Source organism: Balaenoptera musculus, chromosome 4 (assembly GCF_009873245.2).
Source record: "Balaenoptera musculus isolate JJ_BM4_2016_0621 chromosome 4, mBalMus1.pri.v3, whole genome shotgun sequence".
NCBI classification, from domain to species: domain Eukaryota; kingdom Metazoa; phylum Chordata; class Mammalia; order Artiodactyla; family Balaenopteridae; genus Balaenoptera; species Balaenoptera musculus.
In genome coordinates this window covers 9527328-9545542 of record NC_045788.1, presented here as the reverse complement: position 1 = coordinate 9545542, position 18215 = coordinate 9527328, and the positions used below count along the sequence as shown (strand labels likewise).

Here is an 18215-nt window from a genome sequence, read left to right as displayed (position 1 = left end):
AGCCCAGGCTCTGCCTCCGTGTGTGCTCCCACCAAGCCCACAGCTGCTAAGGCCAGACCCACCCCCGCCACTGTACACCTGCTGTCCCGCTCCCAGAGCTCATAGCAGCAGCACCAAGAAAGAGGCTGCTAAGGGGCAGGCCCCGCCCCTCCCTTCACTCGCCCCTTAGCAGTGGTGCTTCACTTCTGTGGCAGGCCCGGGCTTCTTCCACGTACACCCCTGGTTGCCACCCGTACCACACTCCAGGCCCTTCAGGCTGTCTCTGTGCGGCCAGCCCCAGTCCTCTCCCTGGGTCTGCCCTCTGAAGCCTGAGGTTCAGCACCCAGCCCCTGCACGTACCAGCAGGTGAGTGTCTTGGGCTGGGGACTGCAGCAAGGTAGCTCGGATCCTCTGTGCCGGTCTCTCTCTTTTCTGCCTGCTGCTGACTGCTGCGTTCTCCTCCGAGCCTCTGAAGCTCCCTTTCTGTCCCAGCTGATATCCCCGCTGGTGAGGGGGCTTCTCAGGGTGCGGGACTCTTTCCTCTTTTCCAGCTCCTTCCCAGGGACACAGGTCCCATCCCTATTCCTTTTTAAAAAATCTTTCTTCCTACCCGGTTCTGTGGAGATATTTCTATACACCTCTGGGTGTCTGATATCTTGCGCCAGTGTTCAGTAGGTACTCTGTGAGAATTGTTCCACACGTGGATGTATTTTTGATGTGTTTGTGGGAGGAGGTGAGCTCCACGTCCTTCTATTCTGCCATGTTGGTTCCTCCCCCAACATTTTAAGATAACAACTAAAATTATAACATTATACCGGGACATATCCAAATTTCAGAAGCTTTATATAATTTCTAGAATGTCTATATTAAAAACATTTATCCATACCGTATAATCTGAGGAGGCTTATCACTCATTTGACAATGCTTCCCATGTAATTTAACATACCAAACAATCCTAGTTAGTTTAATATTTTTCTCTGAGATGCCTTAGGGGCTCTCCAAAGCATCGCAAAGTTAGCTGGAGGTCAAAAATGTTTAATTAATTAAAATTTGATATTTGGGAAGTTTGTCAAAAAGTTTCAAAACACTTGGTCAAATAAGATCATAGGTCATTGTGAGACAATACTTATTCCTTAACCAAAATGAGAAGAGATGTCAAAAGCGAATACAGATCACTTAAAGGCACAGAAACTCAATCTGTTATCAATGGCATCATTCCAGGAAAACTTTGTCCTCTTTCCAGTGAGAGAAAAAAATCTAGTCTTGCACCAGCTTACTTTTAATAATAAAATTCATTTACTTAAGTTAAATTCAATCTAAACTTAGCCTGTCCTGACCATGCACAAACTCTTTTCTCAGAGTTCCTTTTCTACAAACCTTCCATCACTTTCTGTAGCCGTATTATTTTGCCCCTTAATTCTCCCATCTAGAAACAACCAGATGAACTTCCATCATTTAACTTAATTTAGCACAACTCTAAAATTTCACGTTACCAAATATCTGGAGAGATCATTCACATCTCAAAGGCACAGGAAAAGAAATGCAAATTTCTCTTCTAACTAACCACTTATATAAAACCCAGCCATCTTGGGCTATTTTTGAACTTTCTTTTTTCCAGTTCCCAAATATCCAGTGCAGTTTAAACAAACAAATGACACTAATAGACAATAATGTATATCATCTGCTCACATTCACAAGCCTCATTTTCAGCAAAACGAGGAAGAAAGAATAGGATTTGGACTCAGGTACCGAGACACTCATTCACATACATCCACACACACCTCCAAGATAAAAGCAATTGCAAAAGACCCACTCTGATACAATAGCTGAGCCATTAGGGGCCATTGTTCTACAGATCTCAGGGAGTATTGAGGCCACACAATGTTTCAAAAAAAATATTTTCTTTCTTTTATGGGAGCACAGCTAAAGATCTCCAAGTTTTGCAAAAACACCCCAGGGGACTATAAGATGGACCAGAGCTCTGATCATCCATCCCTAATTATTCACGATTGGTGTTATCAGATATCACGCAAACAACAGTTCAAATGGGTCTCTCAGGGTCATAGGCGCCTAGCCACAAAACGGGAGAAACTCAACCAATGTCCCATCAGAGATGAAGCTGAATAAATGACCAAGGCTAGTTCAAAAAAGGGAAAAATCCCGACCAATGCTCCACCACAGGTGAAACCAACACAACAGAGAAGGATATCCTGGTGTCGTCACACACGAGCCCAGCCTGCGCAGGCTGGAGCAACTTACCCGCAAGCGACACTGAATGTGGACCACAGCTCCAGACGTTTCTCGGTTCCGAACAGCCTTGTGCCGAGGGGTGGCCAGCGCCTGTCAGGGACAGTCCCTCCGAGATCCCCAGAGCGAAGTGTACTCTGGCAGCTGCTGGGCCTCAGGGAAGGGGCTGCCTCTGGCTGGGGTCGACCTGTCACAGGCACAGACTCTTGGCTGGCTCACCAAAATTGCTAGCAAACGCAAGTTTGTGTGCCCGGCGCACAGTGAGGCCAAACAATACCAAAACGTCGGAGTTTGGAGCCGAGAAAGGTTTACTGTAGGGTCATGCGAGGAGAAGGGTGGCTTGTGCCCCCAAAACCCTGAACTCCCCGAAAGCTTTCAGCAAAGGCCAGGTGAGGGAAGGGGGTCACAGGGTATGTGATCAGCTTGTGCACAATTCTGATTGGCTGATGGAGAGGTAACAGGGTGGTGTCACAGGGGTTAACATTATCAGTGCTTAGGCTCCAGGAGGCCTGGGGGCTATGTGCTCAAGGTCATCAAGTAGTTAACATCTCCCATTTGGGGGGGGGGGGGGGTTTCACATCTGTGAAACAACTCAGGAAATGTGCACCAGATACTGTTACCTGGGTGCTTCAGGGAGGAGCTAAAGCAGAGGAGATGGGGGAAGGGCTTGTCCCGGGAAGGACCCATAGGGTCCCGCTCGGTTACATTAGTGAAGGCACCTAAAGTCTGCTGTGCTCCTGAGCAGACACCCAGGTAAGCCCTCCTGGATTGGGGACTTCGGCTCCAGAACAGCCCGGAAGTCCTTGTGGGCCCCAGACATGCTGAGGTCCAACCACTCATAACTTGCATTCCGATTTGCATGAAAACAAAAAATATTTGACACTTTCGTGCCTCTTTCAGACTCCCAAAGTGGTGTGAGTGTCCTCTTCTTTCTCTTCCCTCCACTGTGTGTAATTGGGAAGAAAGGTGTCTGCTGGCCCCGGGGACAGCAGGTGGCCGTCTTTGCTCCCTGGCTCTCGGCCACGTGGCCACTGCACGGTGGTGGCCGAGGGCAGGAGAGTTTCTGTGGTCAGCCACTCACCTCAGAAGGAAGGCAACTGTTTTTCTCTGATACTTTGGCAAGAAAGCTTTGACAAAATTAACTGAAATACAGAATCCCTGCTGTTTCAGCTCAGTAAGAGCATTGAATTGTGATTGATTGTTAATTTTGGATTCAAAAACTGCACAACACTAACAGATGTGATTTGAAATATTTTTAATGTATTAACAACTAGGACATCTTTTGTGGTCAGACAGTAAGTTTGTTGATTGGCCAAGTGTTGACAATGGCTGGTCACTGGCTCTGGTGTTTTGCATCTGCCAACGGTCATTCCTTTCCTGGCTGCTCCAGCCTCTCTGCCCCAACCCCAGGTGAGTGGCAGGCAGATCACCCTGGACATTCAGCAAGAGCCCTGCCTGCTCGATTCCATGTATGTAAACATAAAGTACCCAGAGAACGGAAAGGACTGAAAAGGCAGCACACTCTTGGAATCTGGCATTGGGAACCGGGAAAACAAACTTGTTTTTTCGTTAAAATTGACCTATTTGGATTCAGTGCCGATCAGAAATAAATATGCCCTCTTGCGGAAGCAAAGTATTTCTATATTTCAGTGGAAGACCTATATTGTAAAACTGTAACCACAAGTCATGTCTCATCTCACACTAACTAACTGCATGTTTTATCACAGGGACAAGCGGATCTCTTGAAATACGCCAAGAACGAGACCGTGGAGAACCTGAAGCAGATCCACTACGCGGCTGTCTCCTGTGGACTCAATAAACCAGGCACAGAAAACACCGACGTCCAGAAGCCGCGCCGGAGCCTTGAAGTCATACCCGAAAAAGCAAACGATGATACTGGAGAATGAGGGCACCTTCTAGAGATGATTACAGAATTTATAACTCTAGGACCAATTGTAGCCAGATGGGACATTTGCTTTGCACTCACTAATGAAAAATAATATTGGGGATTTTAAAGCACAACTGGAATAGCTAATTGCCGTCTATTAAAACTGTGAATGTATGTAGCAACCCTGCGTGTGGAGGCAAATAAACTCTTTAACAAGAAATTCTCTTCCTGGCCCAAATATGCTATATTTGTATACAAAGACATCATAACTCAGTTCCAGTGTGAACAACAGACTAGCCACTCCTCTAGTTCCAGCGAGAAACAGACCTTTTCCTAACTGAAAACAATGTCTTAAGACGCAGATGGATTGTATGGTCTAATTAGTATTTACTGGGGGAAAACCGAATCTACAAGTTTTACTTATGTATGATTGCTGGGGTCTCTGGGTTCCAGATGTTTTTGGAGGCGTGCCTGCTGAGCCATGGTTACGAAGGAGAATGTAAGTAGCCTTGAACTTGGAGAGCCACTAGGTTCAAGGGCACTGCGGCTGGACGGACACTCCTGGCTGGAGACACCTGCTGGGTACACAATGTAAAGGCAACCAACCTGGAAGCAACACACTGTACATAGTTTTTCATCGTATTAAGTAGTGGTCACATTAAAAAGATATTTTATGATATTTCTCCAATAACAGTACGTGAATTTAATGAAAGTTTAACTTTTTAAAAATTTCCAGTTCAAGATATTCTACTCTTAAGAGGAGTGGCCAGTTACTTGGTGAACAGCTTTGTCAAAAATAAGTTGCTTGTCTGGCTTGACATTTTGCTTTTAGTACATAGAGCAGCCATGACTTTACATAGTGGCAGCTGTCAGTAAAGCAACCGACACCTCTTCCCCCTTCTCAGCCTGTTGATTCGTGCCGTAGGGGAGTGAACCTGGACATGGTGCAGACAGTAAGCCAGTGGCAGGTGGAGGGGCTGGAATGGGTGCCATGCTCCCCTGGCCAGCCGTCTTTAATCCAAGACTTTATTGTCCAAATCAGTGAAACTGCGTGCTATTTTAGAAAACCTACTGGACACTGAAGCCTAATTACTGCTTCTCCTAAAGCAAACTGCTCTCAAATTTTGGAAGGGTAAAAGCTTTCTAAATCTTCAATAACTGCTTTTTCATTTGTCCATATTGTTTTCATTGACTCAGGTAAGTACGCCAGATACCTATGTGGAATCCACAACTTGGTGCCTCATTATTTCATCACAGTTAGGGAAATGCTCAGGCTGATATATTGAATTTATTTATTTATTCCCAGACCCTGAAATATCCTTTTACAAAACAATTCCTTCTTTTCCCAGTTCTTGTCATTTGCCTGCTGATAGTGTGCTTAAATTAAGGTGTACATCTCCACTGGTCTGCACTCAATGTCATTCCAGTCAGAAAATTAAACCTCTCTGTTACTTGAATAATAGTGTGGTTTCCTGCTCACACCAGCCAGCAACCAGCCAGCAGCTTAGGCTCTTAGCTCGGAAATGAACTCTACATTGGAAAAAAACAAAAACAAAAACAAAAACAAAAATATGTAGAAACTAGTAAAGAATTAAAAGTAGATTTGTAGACTGAGAAATAAAATAATGTGTAACTTAGATTACTGTTAGCAATCCTTGAACTTAGCTGACAAGTAAATAGCAATATTCAGTGAAAAATCAAGAAATCATAAAAAATGACTTAAAATATTACAAAATTGAAAAAAATTGCTACATTTATAGTAATGGCAGATATTATCTAATATGTGACTTAAATGACTCTGAGACCAAGGCACCTGTCATTGGCTAGGGTTCATATAGGCTTTTAGAATCAGCAAACTTCAAAACCGAAGGGGGTCTATGAGATCATTCCATCTGACGTGTCCTTTCCCAGATGCAGATGTTGCAGACAAAAGCAATAAAATGCGGTGCCCGAGGTCACAAAGTCTGTCGGGGGAGTGACCCAGCCCAGGGTTTGCTCCACGTTTCCGTGCTAAGAAAGTCAGCCTTCTTTTGACCCCTCTCTTCAAAGGAAAAAAGCAGGCGCACTTGCTGGGGGGTTGTCCCCCAAGTCGCAGTGTTTCTCCTGCTTGTCCAGATCCCACTCCAGGCAGCACTCGATGACCCAAATCAGCAGAGCACACAGTCATGGCTTATTCGCGGCTAAGTGACCCTCTTTTCTGACTAAGAAAGATTCTAAAGGATGAAATACAATTGTTTAAGGAGGGGCAGTGATGGCCAGAGTTGATGTGATCTGAGGTTTAGAAATGTATTCTTTCACACATGAAGAAAACTGGAACCGGGTCGCAGGTAAATGTGACTCCTAAGTTTAGACCCTGTTCCTAAAGCGCGCTGTAACTATGTGGGAGGTTTTTTCCAGCCCTGGGATCCACTAGGTCTAGTCCATTTGGTTGCACCTGGCCTCTACTGTGTGGCTTCCCAAGGGAGGAACGAAGTATGAAATAGGCTGAGATACAGATTTCCCGAGAGAGTGTTCTCTTGATATCAGTTTTCCTATGCCTGATGCTCTGGGGGAGGGAAGATTTGAAACCCACTTCTTCCTTCTAGACACACCGGATGGAGTGGCCACACCTTCTTCGCTGGGGAGGAGAGGGCAGAGCAAGTGATCCTAGCTGTGCTTTGGTCTTTTTGGACAGTGAGTGTGATGCTGGGGACCTTACTGGCGGGGCCGGGTGAGCTACAGGGAAAAGCCGTCTGCACTTTGGGGAAGGTCTGCCGGCGTGCTCAGCGGGCCCCCTGCTTCTCTCCGCAGGTTTCAAGGGCTGCACCAAGGCCACGTGCGCGCTGGGAAGAGGCTGGGTTTCAGAGGCGTCTTCACGGGGCTGCGGGGGTGGCCGGGCGGCGGTCAGAGGTCCAGGGGGCTCACGATGGTGAAGCCCGAGTCCTTGCTGTTGCCGCTGCTGTCGTCGTCGGGGCTGGAGCTGGGGCTGCCGGACGAGGCCGAGGCCGAGGCTGGGCCGGTCAGCGGGTCTGAGAACACCGGGGCGCGCCGGGCCAAGCTCCGGAGGGGCCGCGGGGCCTGAGCCCGGCCCACCGGGGGCGCCCTGGCGCCGCCCCCTTCGTCGTCTTTGGAGACGAGGATGAAGTCGTCCGTGTCGCCTTTCTCCATGCACCCCGGCGCTGCTGAAGGGGCCTGGGAAGGAGTCAGAGCACAGGGGAGGAGGGAAGAAACGGTGAGACGGTGAGATGCGGAGCAGGGGGGCTGCAGGGGGGCCCAATGTGTTCCATGTCCTCCTATCTCACAGCTGGCTTATCCGGGCTGAGCGCCGGGGGGCTCCCGGGACAATGCGGGGGCCTGGGAGCTTCTACAGACACAGAAACCCGGAATGGTCCTTTGCAAAAAGTACAGAGATGCAATGGCTTTACAATTATTTTCCTTTCTTTCTGAGTAATTATGTGTTTTGTTTTTAACGAAAGCAGCTGACATCCGAGGACACTGGTCAAGGTTTTGGGTTAAGATCAGAGAAGCTCCTGCCAGCCCTGGGATGGAAGTACAGCCACAGTCTGACCAGGGATGTTCCAGCCTGGCAGGAAGAGCCCTTGCCCACGGCCCACTACGCCAATGCAGTGGCCACACCTGCTGCCTGCCCTGCCCGCCTACTCTCCCCGAGGGGTGGTGGGAACTGGGGCAGGGCCTGAAGTCTAAGGAGGGGTACAGAGCCCCTTGGCTGGAAGGCCCCCGGGGGACCTCTGGCTCCAGCACGGCCAAGACCACCTTTGGGCTCTGGGCAGAGCCTGGATAGAGAGCCAGCAACACTCCTCAGGGAATCTGGGCGTGCCTGACAGGCCCCCTCTGAATTTCATGTTCTCCTGAGTGACATGCGGGCCAGCGGCTAAATAGTGGCTCAGGTGCCTCCCCCTCTGACAATCTGCCTACTTTTAAGAGATTTAATCGGAGAACAGGAACAGAATGGCATTAAAGATGCCAGTGCCGAGACACAGCAGGCCTCAAGTTTCTTCAGCTCAAGTTGTAAAGCTGTTTACAGCCTGTCAACACAGCAATTCTTACAAAACGGAAGAGACATGCAGCACATGGCCCTGCAGTAGAAGGGGACGTGATCCCTAATGGCACTAGGGCAGTTTGGTGAGACAGATGGCCCTTTCTCATCCCATTACTGCTCTCCGTGAGGTGGTCAGGGCCGGGGGCCTCAGGGGAGGGTGTCCCCCCATGTCCATGCCTGCACGTCAGGCCTTGGCTTTGGCCTCCCACCTCCAGACTGCAGATGCTTTGTTCATGTGACTGCTGTGCTGAGCTATAAGCCGCGAGAACCTTGACCTCCCACCCCACTCAGGAGCTTATCTGAGGTTGACAACAGAGTGAGCAAGCACAGTCCTATTTTCAGAGCAGTGTCTCTACCGCAGAAATGCCATGATAACCTATCCGCCTTTAGCATACAGTGAGGACACGGGCAGGACTTGAAGAGGAGAAACACCTGTAACGTGTTTTAGCCTGTGACTAGAAGGAAAGATGGTTCCTACCGTCACTAATTATCTGGCTTGTTTCTGGAAAAGCAGTGGAGTCGAGTTATAAACGGTGAGTGACACCGCCCTCCCCCCAGTTTCTGGATAAAGCCATGACCGGCCCAGACAAGGCACGTTAGAACTTCCAGGGCTTCTGCAAACATCTTTTCTTCTTACCCCACTGCACCATTATCTTACGAACCAAGAACTGAGGCCCAGGTCAGAGGCCTGGAGACTTGGCCGACGTCACAAGCAGATGAAAAGACCCCATTCTTCTGGATTCCCACCTAGAATTTTTTTCTAGACACAAGTAAGCTTTCTCTCTGGATTTCCATAGCAATCTCAGCTACTACCTGGCGCCGTTTCTATCCTTTACAGAAACTTTGTTATTTCCTACGTCAGTCTTCTCTTTCTGCCGAACACAGGCGTGTGTCACACAATATAAAAAGTTTCTCAACATGTCAGTCCTGCGTAAAGCTGGCCGGGACCGCCACCTTCCCCGCCCTGACACCCCACCTCTCCTGTTGCTCAGCTTGATTTAGGATCGCAGTGGAAGCAGGTGCTGTTCAACAGGAAGGTTCCGTGCTGATGAAGTGTCCCCTCTCTGTGCTGTCCAGGCAGATAGCCCTACTCACATGAGGATACTGAGCACTGGAGAGGTACCTAGTGTGACTGAGGAACTGAATTAACTTTGAATTCTCTTTGATCCTGAGGAATCTATATTGAATTTTAAGTAGACACCTGTGGCTAGTGGCTACTGCATTAGCCCTCTGCAGCTCTGGACCACAGATTAAAAATATGGGACCAAAGACCGGTGAGGCAGGTGATACGGGCTGATGGACTGATGAATCAAGGGTCCTCCAAGTCCCTCCTTCTGCTGGGGTGGATCTGAGTGAAGTTCATCCAGAACCTCCCAAAGATTCACAAAGAAGTGTGTGAAGGACAGACTGCGGAAGGGAGGGACAAAATGAAGCTCTTTTCACCCTACAGAATACAATTTCCAGGACTTCCCTGGTGGCGCAGTGGTTAAGTGCCAGTGCAGGGGACACGGGTTCCATCCCTGGTCCGGGAAGATCCCACATGCCACGGAGCAACTAAGCCCGTGCGCCACAACTACTGAGCCTGTGCTCTAGAGCCCCCGAGCCACAACTACTGAAGCCCACGCGCCTGGAGCCCGTATTCCACAACAAGAGAAGCCACCGCAATGAGAAGCCCACGCACCGCAACGAAGAGTAGCCCCCGCTCGCCGCAGCTGGAGAAAGCCCGCGTGCGCGCAGCAGCAAAGACCCAACACAGCCAAAAATAAATTAATTTAAAAAGAGAAAAAAAGAATACAATTTCCCCTCTGCTGTTGGCAGAGCTCGAGAGAAGATGTGTGATCAGATGGAAAGAACAGCCACATCTCCACCAGCTTCCCAGGGGGGAGTGGGGTGCGTGCACTGCCACAAAGGAAGAGCCCTTTTAAGTCCCTGGTGGGGGGGGCACTGGCAGGGGGACCGAGCCCTCTGCCCCCAGGTGGGGTGAGCCCAGTTCTCTGCGGGAACGAGGGCCTATCGCACTGCATCCTCTTCCCGGCTCATGGCCAGCTCATGTGGAGGCTGCACTGGGTCCGCTGGGGCAGCGCTGGCAACTGGTAGGTTCTTACAAATCTGAAAACTGGGAAGGACGATTACAAAGTACACTCAAGAAGTTTTCAATTAGCAAATTTGTTAGTGTTCTTCAAAGCTCTTTTTCTGTAGTATTTTTAGACATTCAACTAAAAAAAAAAAATCACGCTAAATTTTAAAATAAAATTGTCGACTAAAAATGGTCAGGGGGTGGGCCTAAGCTCAATAATATGTGAATAAATAAATAATTATTGAAAAATTAAACATCTGGGCATGGAAGGGGAATCTGGAGGAACTAATCGAGGTAAGCTTGCAATGTTACTGTTGGATTCATGTGGCTTTAAAATGAAGACTCAAAATGCTCTCTGAAAGTTCCCTTCTAAAGCTGGATGAAACAGACCACTCAGGGTTCTCTTCTGGAAGAGTACTCTTAAAACTGAAAAAGTCCCATTCTAAAATGTCATTTTGCTTCTTTAAAATCGTAAAAAATATATAATTTACAAGCATCTGGATGCTAGTTTTTGAGAAAGTAACTTAGATGAGAGCTAATGGGAGATTTTCAAGATGAAACTCTGCACACCATTTTAAAAAGAATATTATTAGGAATGTTTAGTCCCATCAGATCACACGCCGGGAGGCAGCATGGTGGAGCTGGAAGCTGACTGAACTGGGACAGGCATTCTGAAAACAATTCCTCACTGGTAAAACGAGCAGGTATTGCTTCGATCCTTCCTAACTGGAAAATTCTGGGATTCTATGTTAGAATAAATTACATACCATGTTGACACCCAAGAGTGCAGGTCAGCAAACGACAGCTCGTGGGCCAAATCCGGCCTGTGGCCTGTTTTTGTGTGGTTCTCAAGCTGAGAATGGCTTATGTATACATATATATTTTTTTTAATTTTTATTTTATATTGACGTATAGTTGATTAGCAATGTTGTGTTAGTTTCAGGCGTACAGCAAAGTGATTCAGTTATACATGTATCTATTCTTTTTCAAATTCTTTTCCCATTTAGGTTATTACAGAACATTGAGCAGAGTTCCCTGTGCTATACAGGAGGTCCTTGTTGGTTATCTATTTTATGTATAGTAGTGTGTATATGTTAATCCCAAACTCCTAATTTATCCCTCTCCCCCAACCTTCTTCCCTCAGTAACCGTAAGTTTGTTCTCCCAAGTCTGTGAGTCTGTTTCTGTTTTGTAAATTTTAAAGGGCTGTAGAAACAAGCAAGCAAGCACACCAAATACAAAAACAGATATGTGCCAGAGACCATATGTGGCCTGAAAATCCTAAAATATTTACTCTCTGGCCCTTGACAGAAAAAAATTGCTGACCTATGTGGCTTAGAGGATGGACATTGAGAAGTCCTTCCCCATGAAGGCCAAAAAGGTTCTAGGCCAGTGAAGTACACTCAAGACAGCATTAGGAAAGCATGGACAGTACTTCTTGTGCTAAAGGGGAATGGAGGCATCGGCTGAAGGCAACTGACCAATAACTGAGGCAGAGATCCGGCTTTCTAACACCGCACCGTGGGACTGGCAGGAATTTCAGGCCGAAGCTGCTGCATACAGGTGTGTAGGTTGCGCACTGCACAACTCCAGGAGACACTAGTCTATTCTGAAGGGCACTACACAGGGCACTGGAGTACACGACTTGCACAGCTATGTACATCACCCCTGGCTTAGGTCACTTGTATTTTACAGTTGAACTTCACACGTGGTCACATGAGGTAACTTCGGTGGGCTTGTATTATCCATAATTTGAATGTGTGTGCATCCCCCCCTCCCCTTCCGTCTCAGGCTAATGTGACAGCGTTCTCAGAGCGCCTGTACCTGCTTGGCGGCCCTGGGCAGGTGGCCCTGGCCGCTGGAGCAGTAGTGGTCGTCTGAGATGGTGATCTGCTCGTTCTCCTCGGCTTCCAGCTGGCTCTGGTTGAAACGCAGGGAACCTTTTAGAATGTCTTTGATCTATTTTCAAAGAAGAAGAAAATCCATGAGAAAGATGAATGAGTTTGGTTTTAAATGTCAGCTAAACCTCGAATACATCTGAATCAGACTTGTCATTGACTGTTCTTTTATAGCGTAGATATGAATTTATGACCATAAGAAAGTAATAACAGGAGAAAAAATCCAGCTCTATATCAAAACCACTGACTTATGAATGACCAAGGAAAATGTCACAGCCTGAATAGCCAGGTTCTCACAGGGGCAGACAGGGCGTCATGCCCTTGGGGGTTACCCTAGAGCAGGAAACACCACGTGCCCTCCCACCCGGCTCCACGGAACAGCCCTCAGCCTCTGAAGGGGGCCACCCCAGCTGAGGGCTAATAACGCAGGCCGCGTCTCTTCACTGACATTTTTGTTCCATTCGGTCCTTCAAGGGTTGAGTCACTGCGGCCCTTGAGGGGCTGAGGCCTGTTATGGGAGGTGATCGTTTATGCCCTGTGCTCCCGGGACATTCGTGATGAGCGACTGGACTTGAGCTGGACCACACACACCACAGCAGCTTCGATGAGGAGCAAACAGAACAGCTTTGCTAAGAGGAAGGGGCAGGCGTGGGAAATGAGAAACCAGTCTGGGCTGCAGGCTAGTCAGACATAATTGCTGGACGGAGCAAGGGGCGTGAGCAGCTGGGCAGTCGGGAGGGGTCCGTCTGGGAGGAAATGCGGGGCCAGGGGACGCTGGCTCTGATGTCACAGTACCCGCGCCCTGGTGCCCTCCCCAACAGGCACTAAAAGGGTGGCCCGTGCGACACAAAGTCAGAGCAACGGACATACCTGCTTTAGTCCTGCCAGGGAAACCAGAATTTGATCTTCTTTTTCCAAATTTTCTTGTAGTATCACTTCTTGAATATTTACTGAAAATAGAAGAATGACATTTTGTAACTAGTGCCCTGAGTGTAACTTATCTGCTGTCACACCATCACTTCAGACAAGCTGGGGAAGGCTTCTGCCAAGTTTCACAGCAACTCTTCCCACCAAGGACGCTCAGCCCATCTAGAGACGGGGCAGGTGCCGGGCCTAGCGCGGGGGCACCGAGCCTGGTACACACCGCCTCCCCCAACGTCCCACGGATGCGCTCTCACGGTGACAGACGTGTCTTACTCCTGCAGAGGGCCCAGGGCGCCCCTTGCTGACCTACGACGTGGTGAACAGCGTGGGGCGTTCATCCAGCGTCTGGGAGGAGGGGTGTTTCCGCTGGGCTTCCTACACTTCTCAGAGTTCAATGTTGTTGCCTCACCCCTCTCGCTAAATAAAGACCAGGTCCTCCCAGGTGACGTACATTAAAGACACCATCTTTAAAAAATGTAAACAGTATAGAATGTTGTCAATTCAACATAATGTTAAAAATAAAAGAACAAGCTCACTGAGTCAGCAACACTTAACCCGGGGTCTTCCCAGGAGCTGCTTCCCTGTGCCCTGCAGGAGGCTTGGCCTCTGCTGGAGGGCCTTCAGCCAGACCTGATCTGAGGACCCGCCAAGCCAGCTATCCCGCGGAGCTGCCCACCAAGAGCTTCAGCAAGCAGGGCACCTCGGCCTTCCCCACCGCCCGCCTGACGGATGCACCCAGCCCTGCTGGGGGCTGTGGCTTCCGAGGAGGGGATTCTCGGGGGAGAGCAGGAGTGGAAGCCCCTCCCCAGCGCTACGCAGGAGACTGTGTTCCGGGTGGGGGGGGAATTGAAACACGTTTTTACAAAGATACCACCTGAGCACCACACTGAGAATCGCTGCAGTAAGCAGGCTCGCCCTCCGTGAACACCTGCTTCCGTATTTCCTGGCCCTTAATGATACCCTATTTACAAGGCCTCACAAGCCACGTTCTCAGGCATTCACTCTACCACGCTGGCCCAGTCTCTGCGCGGGGCTCCTCTGCTCTGTGCCTGGCCCCCACGGCCCGCGGTGGCAGAGGCGGGGCCAGCATCCTGCCTGCCCCGGGGCCTGGAGGCTCTGTCCCCAGAGCCCTGCCGGCCGCTCCCCTCAGGGGTCCACCCTTGGCTCCCCTGCGGCCTCCTTGGAGCAGAGCCAAGCGGCCCAGGCCACCCTCTGGTCTCCCCCCACCAGCTCTTCTACTGCCTCGACAATAAGCCCTGTCACACCCGACGTTAGCACAGGCGTCTGCTGGCTTATCTGTGGTCCATCACCCCCAGTAGGGTCTGGTTCAGGACTACACCCCCAGCCCTCAGCAGAATGGCTGGCGCATTTCAGGTGCACGGTAAGTACTGACTGACCGACCGACTGAACAAACATGGAAAAACATCCTTGGAACCTGCACTGCAAAACACTGCTATCATCAATACTTCCAAAAAGTAGTTCCAGCAAGGGGCAAGGCGAAGACTGGTACTATCAACATGAGTCCATCCAGTTTATTAGAACCTTCGCTAAGAATAAATCTACAGACCATACTGACAAGTCCTCTTACAGACAGCAGCAGAAAAACAGCAGCCTTAACTTATTCAGAAAACGTGACTGGAGTTTCTGGCTAATAGAAAGGCCTGCTTCAAAACAAGAGAGCAAGATGAATGGGAATGGAATAATAGATATAATTAGAGAGCGAATGTTTCTGGTTTCCTTCAAAGCCTGTAACAATTTGTTCTCTCTCAATTAAAAAAAAACAACAACAAAAAACCCACCATAAAGTCCACTCAACAAGACATTAACGACAACCAACTGCAGAAGACTGACCAGAGACAGTTCTGCAGGTCTTTGGGAGGATTGAGAAGGGTTGCCTTTGTTTTCAGGACTGCTTGGCTTTTTTTTTTTTTTTTTTAACATCTTTATTGGAGTATAATTGCTTTACAATGGTGTGCTAGTTTCTGCTGTATAACAAAGTGAATCAGCTATATGTATACATATATTCCCATATCTCCTCCCTCTTGCATCTCCCTCCCACCCTCCCTATCCCACCCCTCTAGGTGGTCACAAAGCACCGAGCTGATCTCCCTGTGCTATGCGGCTGCTTCCCACTAGCTATCTATTTTACACTTGGTAGTGTATATATGTCCATGCCACTCTCTCACTTTGTCACAGCTTAAGGCAGAGCTCGGGGCCCAGGGCTGCCTGGGCAGTTTGGCCGGGCGGTGGCCCTGCCCCACTGAGCCGCTAGGGGGCAGATCCCCAGCTCCGGCCGTGGAGGCGGAGGCAGCAAGGGAGAGCTCCCAGGCCCCGGGAGGAAGCTCAACCAGCGGATGCAGGGGCACCGGGACGGCTGGAGGAAGCGCGGGGGGTTCTCGGGTCCAAGGAACTAACAGAGGCCGCACCTGGCAAATCGGGGGCCAGGAAGAGAGGCGATCTGTAGAGAGCAACTGTGATAGGTTATGTCCTGCCCTGCAGGACCTTTGTCTTCTGTTGCCCCTTGGAGAGTTTGCTGTGGAACATCGCGCAGAGCCAAAGGGCTTGGCCAGACTGCCTGGCTCCCATCTCCAATGTAGTGGTGGGGCCCACGGTCGGCAGCAGTAAGGACCGCAGGCCTTGGCTGACAGGGCAGTCAGCGGCTCCAGTGGGGACAGAGGCCTAGAAGGATGCGGGAACAGAGCCTTCCTTAGAGGCCGGCAAGGACCCGGAGGGCACTCAGAGGCCCTTCCTCAAATAACAGAGGGACACGTGAGACAGACCAGAATCCTGACGCCCCCCGGGCAGGAAGAAGAGACAGAGTGGGGAAACGAACTGTGGGCCTCGGTCCACACAAGGTGGTTAACCGGTAGGAAATCGAGTTGCCTTTAAGTGGCAAGTCTTTAGGCCTCAGACGGCCGCTGGTGGGGCTGGAACCTCAGAGCGAGATTTCTGCACACCCGAGTTTAAGTATATAGATTTACTCTCCCACTACAGACCTGAGGCCTTACCGCATCACACTGGCCGTGCGGGCCGAAAACCCCATGAACCAAGAAGGCCTGGCCACGCTCTGGTGGACGCCCTGCTTTGCTGTGAGCCTCCCATGGCCCGTATACTCCAGAGGGGTAGTGGTGATGCTGGCAGGGCGGGCTGGGGAAGCAGAGGGCAGGAGCGCGTCAGGAAGCTGCAGTAACGGAAACCCTGGTCCTTCTGGCCTAAGTGGGGGTGCGCTCCCTGTTTCTCAAGGTCCCTCCCTTCCAGTGCTCTCCTTTGCTGAGACCCCAGCAGCCACAGCCTAGATCCTCACGGCCGCCGCACCGTCTCTCAGGTCTAAAGAGGTGGCGGGGCTGCTGGTGGGGGGGACCCCAACCCCACCCTCCAACCCCTCCTCACCGACGGGTCCCAGAGGTTGCGGTGCGCCCTCCCTCACCGCCAGCGGTGGTCACGTGACACCGCGGTAGCCCAAGAGCTGTAAGGGAAGCTCCCCATGGGGACTGGCTCAGTCTGTGCCTTTGGGGCCCTTACGCTCCCCCCTCGTGCTGCCTGAAAGGCTGGAAGAGCCCTGCAGGTCACCTTGCAAGCACCTGGATGCAGATCACCGCCCAGCGCTGTGGGCGTGGCCGGCAGGAGCCCGGGGCCCCAGCACATCGCCCAGCTGCCATACCTGCTCCGAAGGGCCTGCCTCTGGGCTGCTCTGACTTAAGAAAAAAAAAAAAAATAACCTCCTGGTGTGTCTATTCTACTGTTTGGGGGGGTTAATGTGACTAGCAGCTGTAATCGTGTCAAAGTACTACAAACTGGGTGGTTTCAAACGAAAGAAATGTATTCTCGTTCCAGAGGTGCTTAAGTCAAAAGCCAAGGTGCCGGTGCGGCCTCGCTCCCTGCAGGTTGGAGAGAAGTGTTCCTTCTTGCCTCCTCCCGGCTTCGTCTCAACTCGATGGCACTTGTCGAGGCCCTCTTTCCAAATAAGGTCACATGCACGGGTTCGGGGTGAACATGGATTGGGGCGAACACTTCTCAACTCAGCACAGCAGCCACGCTGCCTGTCACACAGGATCAAAGTCATCCAGCTCCTCTAGTGAAAGGGGACCAAGGCCAAGGGCGCCCCTGGGGGGCGACGAGCCCAGAGCCTTGGTGTCCTCAGCAGTGCACTCCCCCCCGACCGTTCTGCAGCCTGGTTCTACGGATTGGATCAAAGTTCACCTTCTTGAAGCGGATGAAAACCAGGAGCTTCTCCCCTGAAAACCCACATAAAATGACATAAAATGTTCACCTAATTTTAAGGCTAAACCTCTCCTGTAATCAACTGAGCTGACTAGCTGTGCAGTCCAGGGTACAGAAATCCAAGTCAAAACAAAAGGGCACCTACAGAGGCTGCTAAATGTCCTGAATACAAGAATTTTTATTTACCTCACAAAGTACTGACCGTGTAAATCCTTTGCCTAGCCACTTCCACTATGTACTGATTCAAGGCAGCATTTACAACCATTTTAGTAATATACAACTTCTCAGTCACAAAGGCACTGCATGTAAAAATAGAAAAACATAATGGTCTCTTTTCATACCTTATAATATTAAAGGCAGAAATGTGAAATGTTTAAATTTTCAATGTAGTGCACATTTTTCCTTCTAGTAAGAGGCAGAATAATATAAATGATGATATAAAAGTTCTTTCTTTTTGTTTCTGTGTAGAAGGAAGATTATGTTCTTTATAATCTCCTTCTATTTAAGCATTACCTATTACAGATGTTGGGGCACTGAAACTAAAGGGGAAAACCTCACAAAACTAACTGCTTCTGTGGAAATTACACAAAAATCTCATCAACATCACAATCCCATGGGGTCTCCACTACTTTTAATGAAATGTCAACGCCGCAAAAATGGGTCTCTCTAAGGATAATGGAAATGGCACACGAACTACTTTTTCAATTTCCTAAAATTCTTTTCAATGCTAAAATAAAAGTGTTTTCATCTACATGCCAGGTGCAAAGATAACAGAAGCCTATATTCGTTAAGAAGGGCAGGAAAAGGGGACAAAAGGAGAACTCCCATCTGTCTATAGAGGAGGTGAAAGTGGGCGGGTCATTTAACCTCCTTGTGCCTGAGGGGTAATAACAGACCCTTCCCCAGAGGATTAGTGTGAAGCATAAATAAACAGCACAGCACC

General features: G+C 49.5%; 2 protein-coding genes across 10 annotated transcripts in view; one reads left to right on the top strand and one right to left on the bottom strand.

The window, feature by feature from the left end:
- Positions 1-4793, top strand: part of PLCL2 (phospholipase C like 2) — a 191041-nt gene extending 186248 nt beyond the window's left edge. Inside the window, exon 6 of the mRNA XM_036849869.1 lies at positions 3954-4793. Coding sequence (XP_036705764.1) covers positions 3954-4133 — 180 coding nt within the window. The 3' untranslated portion in view covers positions 4134-4793. The remainder of the gene's footprint in view (positions 1-3953) is intronic.
- A 98-nt stretch (positions 4794-4891) lies between these two features.
- Positions 4892-18215, bottom strand: part of TBC1D5 (TBC1 domain family member 5) — a 538946-nt gene continuing 525622 nt past the window's right edge. For all 9 annotated transcript variants that reach the window (XM_036849871.1, XM_036849872.1, XM_036849873.1 and 6 more), the window contains 3 exons: positions 12998-13077; positions 12054-12188; positions 4892-7285 (listed from right to left, as the gene is read on the bottom strand). In XM_036849871.1, coding sequence (XP_036705766.1) covers positions 6998-7285; positions 12054-12188; positions 12998-13077 — 503 coding nt within the window. In that variant the 3' untranslated portion in view covers positions 4892-6997. The remainder of the gene's footprint in view (positions 7286-12053; positions 12189-12997; positions 13078-18215) is intronic.